The sequence below is a fragment of the Arachis hypogaea genome, chromosome 18, assembly GCF_003086295.3.
Source record: "Arachis hypogaea cultivar Tifrunner chromosome 18, arahy.Tifrunner.gnm2.J5K5, whole genome shotgun sequence".
Lineage (NCBI taxonomy): Eukaryota > Viridiplantae > Streptophyta > Magnoliopsida > Fabales > Fabaceae > Arachis > Arachis hypogaea.
The window spans coordinates 98,039,961-98,044,802 of NC_092053.1; the positions used below are offsets into that span (position 1 = coordinate 98,039,961).

Sequence of the window (4,842 nt, forward strand, 5' to 3'; positions counted from 1 at the left end):
AATTTTCCCAAATTACGCATACGCATGCGCGTGATCCCCCCTGTCTCACATACTTTTCTTTTTTCTCTTCTCTCTATTTATTTTTTTCTTTTCTTTTCTCTTCTCTTCTTTTTCTCCTTCAACCATCATCCATCACCACCATTCACCATCTAGCACCATCTCTATTTGTTAGTTAGTTAGTTTAATTTTCTATTTTGTTGGATTAGGTTGTTAGTGTAGGTTAGATTTTGGTGATAAGTGTTGGATTATTAATTTGATTTGCTATTTATTGCTGCTGATTACTGACTTGATACTATTTTAGCATCATTGTTGTTAGTATTCATTGTTGGATTGTGATTGAGGTTATAATTTATTGATTGGTATTGAATTGTTCATGCTTGATATTTTTACATATTAAGTACTTATGACATTGCCTTCAATAATGTTTTTAGATTTCTAAATTGCATGTTGTAGCTAGCCACTATGTAATTTGAATTCACTACCTATTATACGAAAATTGTGTATAATCGATGCATTTTTTGTTAGGTAATACTTGTTTATGATTGATCTTTATTTACATCACCTAGTTCATGCATTGAGATTGTGAAATTGTAAAATTGGATCATAAGCTTACCTAGTGACATATTTTTAAGCTTTTTGAACTTTGTGGACCATGCTTGCTATGTGATTGATCTCATCTTGTATCTTTCTTTTCCTAAGTTGCATAGCACCCATGTTTCTTACTTTATGTCAATTAGGTGATGCGACCAAAAATTCAAAGTATGTCATTGATTGATGTGCGAGTTCCATATTTCATTTGGTTCATTGAATTCTCTTGCACATCAATCAATGTCTATTCATTATCCATTTCACAATTGTTTGATTATTACTTGAGTACTTTCATACTTCTTTATTACTTGTTCGTTTGTCTTAACCTACAAAATTTTTTTTAAAGTATCTCAAGCACACTAAAAATGAGTGAAATGTATGCTTCTTTTGTATAATTATAATATAACTTTCAATGCTAATGTGTATGACAAATTGTGTTGACACCTGAGATGAAGTTGTGCTTGTGTTGCAAGATGGATCTTTGGCTTAGGGACTGGAATTTGACTTTAAGATATCTGTAAGTGATGTTTGCATTGTGATGAATGATGATAGCAACAAAGGAGATACTATGGAACTTCTGTGGTATGATGGTTGAGAAAAATAACTTACTGATTCTGCTTTAGATTTTAGTACTGGTTTGCGTGTTTGAGAGTTCAAGGAGGGGGTGCCCCCATGATGAAGAACCCAAGTTCTTACCTACTCTCTAGGTGAGAGAGAATGTCCCTCCATCCGAGAAGTTTCTTTCTCCTCTCTCTCTATCTGTGATGGCATTTATTTCAGAGAAGCTGGTTAAGTTTTCGAAGCACGGGCTCTGTTTATAGTGGGTCGGGTTTTCCGGCCCATACCAGGTTCCGAAAAAAAAAAAAAACCTAATCCATGACCGAAAAAAGAAAAAGAAACAAGGGAAGAGAAAGAATCAGTGAGTTCTGAAACTTGGTCACATCCCTTTCTGTCCCGTCCGGCTCTTTCTCACATGTGAGCATGAGGTACTACTCTCTTTGGTAATTAAAACATTCGAGCTGCTTCTTATTGTTGTTGTTGTTATGGTTGGGTAGAATCTGTTATTTTTTAGCGTTATAATCAGATAGATGGACCTAGCAACCGCAACAGCAACAGCGGCCGTAGCAGTAGTAGCAGCTTCCATCAGCGTGATCTAACAAAGAGGTGGGTAGTGTTTCGCTTGGTTTGCCTCCTCAACTTGTTCCATCTTCTATTGGTCTCTCTCTCTCTCTCTATATATATATATATACACTCGTACACATATATCGTTTAGTATAGTTGGTTCTTTTTAATTAATATTATTTACATAATGGATTGGCATGTGTTAGTTTTGTTTCTTGTTTTGTGTTGAATTTGGAAACTGGAATGTTTTGTAGTTCATCATATGAAACTTCAGCTCCTGTTACATGAAATCTCTTAGAAAAATATGCTGCTATACCTGCAACATATAATCCATTTATCTATAACAAGAGATGGTACAACTATGTAAATGGAGAAAGATAAAAAGAAGGGAAAATATTTTCTTTTTTCTACTATTTCCGCGGGGTGCCCGTTCAAAAGAGACTCGTTTGTGTTGCTGATTGAATTAGGCTAGACCGGCACATTTGAGTGATGATTACAATTTTTACAAATTCGAAGTGGGGTATAACTATGTAACAATACAAACTCATTCAATATTCAATTTCGCTAGACGTATTGATTGTTCAATATCAATCATATATATGCTATTAAGTTTATTTATCTACTTTTATCTATCATCGAATCATTTCGCATAAACTCTTCCAAGTTGGATAACTTTGTTTTATGAAATTTACGAAACTCATGAGTTAGATGATAGCTAAATAAAATCTAGAGTTAGATAACTTTGGTTTCAAACCATTAGACAAAATCAAGTATAGTTAAAATTCAGTAAGTTTTGTTCTCAAACCTTGGTTTCCAGAGTATAAACCGAAATCACAATCATTGTTTAAAATTTAGTCGAGTTCTCTAGACAATGTGCTGTGTTTTGCATAACCAACTATTTTATTCTGCTTCATTCCAGAATTGAATTTATAGTTTTCTAATCATGTTAGTTGATAGTTTGACTCTTATTTTTCCTTTAATTTTTTTTTTAAAAGATAAACATTATAAAGCTTTGAATCATCATAGACTATATGAAAGTAGAATATCTTTCAGTTTGATGAGTGATTATAGAAAATCTTTAAATAAAGGTTCTGTTTGGTTCTGCTTTCAGGATATTTACTAAATGGAATAGAGGATATCACTGTGTTTCATACCAGGCAATAGTGATAGCGATAGCGAAAGATAAGAATGAAGCCGCTTTTAAGAATAAGGCATTATTTACCTAAAGTTTTATGTAGGCAACATCGTTTATATGTAGCAGGGCTTAATGCAAGTAACTCAAATGTGTCATTAAGAAATTTTGGTCAAGCTGCAAGGAAACAGGAGGAAGAGGAAGTTGAGGAGGTGGAGATTGACCAACGAAATCTCCCTGCTGATTTTGATCCCACAACATTTGATCCTATGGTGCGTCGTGGCCCTCCATCTGAGAGAGTTTTCAGGCTTGTTGATGAAATGGCATCTCTTACGGTAGCTGAAGCAGCTGAACTGGGTCACATTATGATGAAGAAAATGGGGACGAAGGAGCTGCCTACTGTTGGATTCTTGAAGCCAGGAGCTGCAAATATAGCTGGACTCACAGCGACGAAAGCTGCACCAGCAGAAGCTGAGGAGGAGAAAAAGCCAGAAAAGACTGTATTCGAATTGAAATTAGAGTCCTATGAAGCAGCCTCCAAGATTAAAGTCATCAAGGAGGTTCGGGGCTTTACTGATTTAGGTTTGAAGGAGGCAAAGGATTTAGTGGAGAAAACACCCTCTATTATAAAGAAAGGTGTTTCAAAGGAAGAAGGAGAACAAATAATAGAGAAAATGAAAGCTCTTGGTGCAAAGGTTATTATAGAATGAAGGTAACATGATGTATGTTGTTGCTCTCTTGGGAAGAAGTTGATTCCATTGTTTATTATTTTTGACAAATTGTCTGAAATTTTGAAAATTTCATGTTGTTGTTCTAGGATACGACAAATTTTGCTAGTGGTTTGTTATTTTTACTAATCTTTTGTAGCTTAATCTGGAACTTGATTTGTTGTTCTATATAACATTATCCTTCATTGCAATCCACATGGAGGCCAATAAAAGTGCTTTTTCTTACTTCTGAGTTCACATGGATAATTGGATACATTATTCAGTAACTGCCTTATTCAAATAATCTTATTTTTTTTCTTTGGTCCTGTTTCTGTCAACTGAATTTTGATTCCCTTACAAGCCATGGACACCTAAAATATTTGTTTGAACGCCCACAACATTTATGTTCATGGTTGGACCTTATAAGTTATAACATAAGGATCTACGAAAGTAACTGACCAGACTTGGTAGAATAGGGTTTATTTGTATAAATTTTGCTCGCGTTAATATTTACAATTTTTACATTATTACATGGAATCTGAGCTTATATTGGGTTATGAAGGCAAGTGAAAGGAGAGTGAGCTTTTTGTTCAAGGAATTATGATATTGATGTAGGCCAGGGTCTGCTCAAGATATCCGTTAGGTAGACAAACAATTATTGACTTTGTTGTTGTTGGAACCGCAAGAGCTCTATCAAGCAAACTACCTTTATAATTTTTTATCTATGGAGTGTGGAAGGCCTTGTTAGCTTATTAGTCATTTAGCATTGAATAAGTTGTGAATTCAACTTGCATGGAGTTGATATATTCAATTCATATGATTTTACAAGTTTAGATCAGCGTAATGAATTTACACATTGGTCTAATGTCCTATAGGAACACTACAACTTATGACACAAAATAGGATTAAAAGCAGCGAGTTTAAAGCATATCTTACATAAGATATGAGAGTTTTCTTAGTTTTCTTTTCCTTTCTACATTATGATAACAACATAGTATTTATGTTAAAGGAATTACTAAAAGTACAAAGCTTTTACCAGAAACCTATAACTTCATATGCTGTTCTTTTGATTCACCAAAAGTTTCAAGTAATGTTTAACCAAAACCAAAGGTAACCGGAGCTAGATTAGATCCTAAAAAGACCAAGACAAAGAAAACAATAGGAGAGGTGCACAAGTGGTGCACCTAATGTAACGTATGGTTTATTAAATAATTTCAGGAAAAAATCTTGACTTCTAGTTTTATTAACATAGCATCAGGATATGAGTACAAAATTACAAATAGACTCGAAGGC

The 4,842-nt window shown here is 34.1% G+C and overlaps 1 protein-coding gene across 5 annotated transcripts; it reads left to right on the top strand.

The window, feature by feature from the left end:
- Nucleotides 1–1,022: 1,022 nt before the first annotated feature.
- Nucleotides 1,023–3,795, top strand: LOC112772140 (uncharacterized). Of its 5 annotated transcripts, none has more exons than XM_025817023.3 (3): nt 1,060–1,574; nt 1,673–1,752; nt 2,822–3,795. In XM_025817023.3, the coding sequence occupies exon 3, from the start codon at nt 2,899–2,901 to the stop codon at nt 3,550–3,552; it is 654 nt and encodes a 217-aa protein (XP_025672808.1). In that variant the 5' UTR covers nt 1,060–1,574; nt 1,673–1,752; nt 2,822–2,898; the 3' UTR covers nt 3,553–3,795. The 5 variants fall into 5 exon arrangements, with proteins under 5 accessions (XP_029151091.1, XP_025672808.1, XP_025672809.1 ...); XM_025817024.3 differs by having other exon boundaries at nt 1,126–1,574; nt 1,677–1,752; XM_072225887.1 differs by having other exon boundaries at nt 1,444–1,574; nt 1,677–1,804.
- The last annotated feature ends 1,047 nt before the right edge of the window (nt 3,796–4,842 follow it).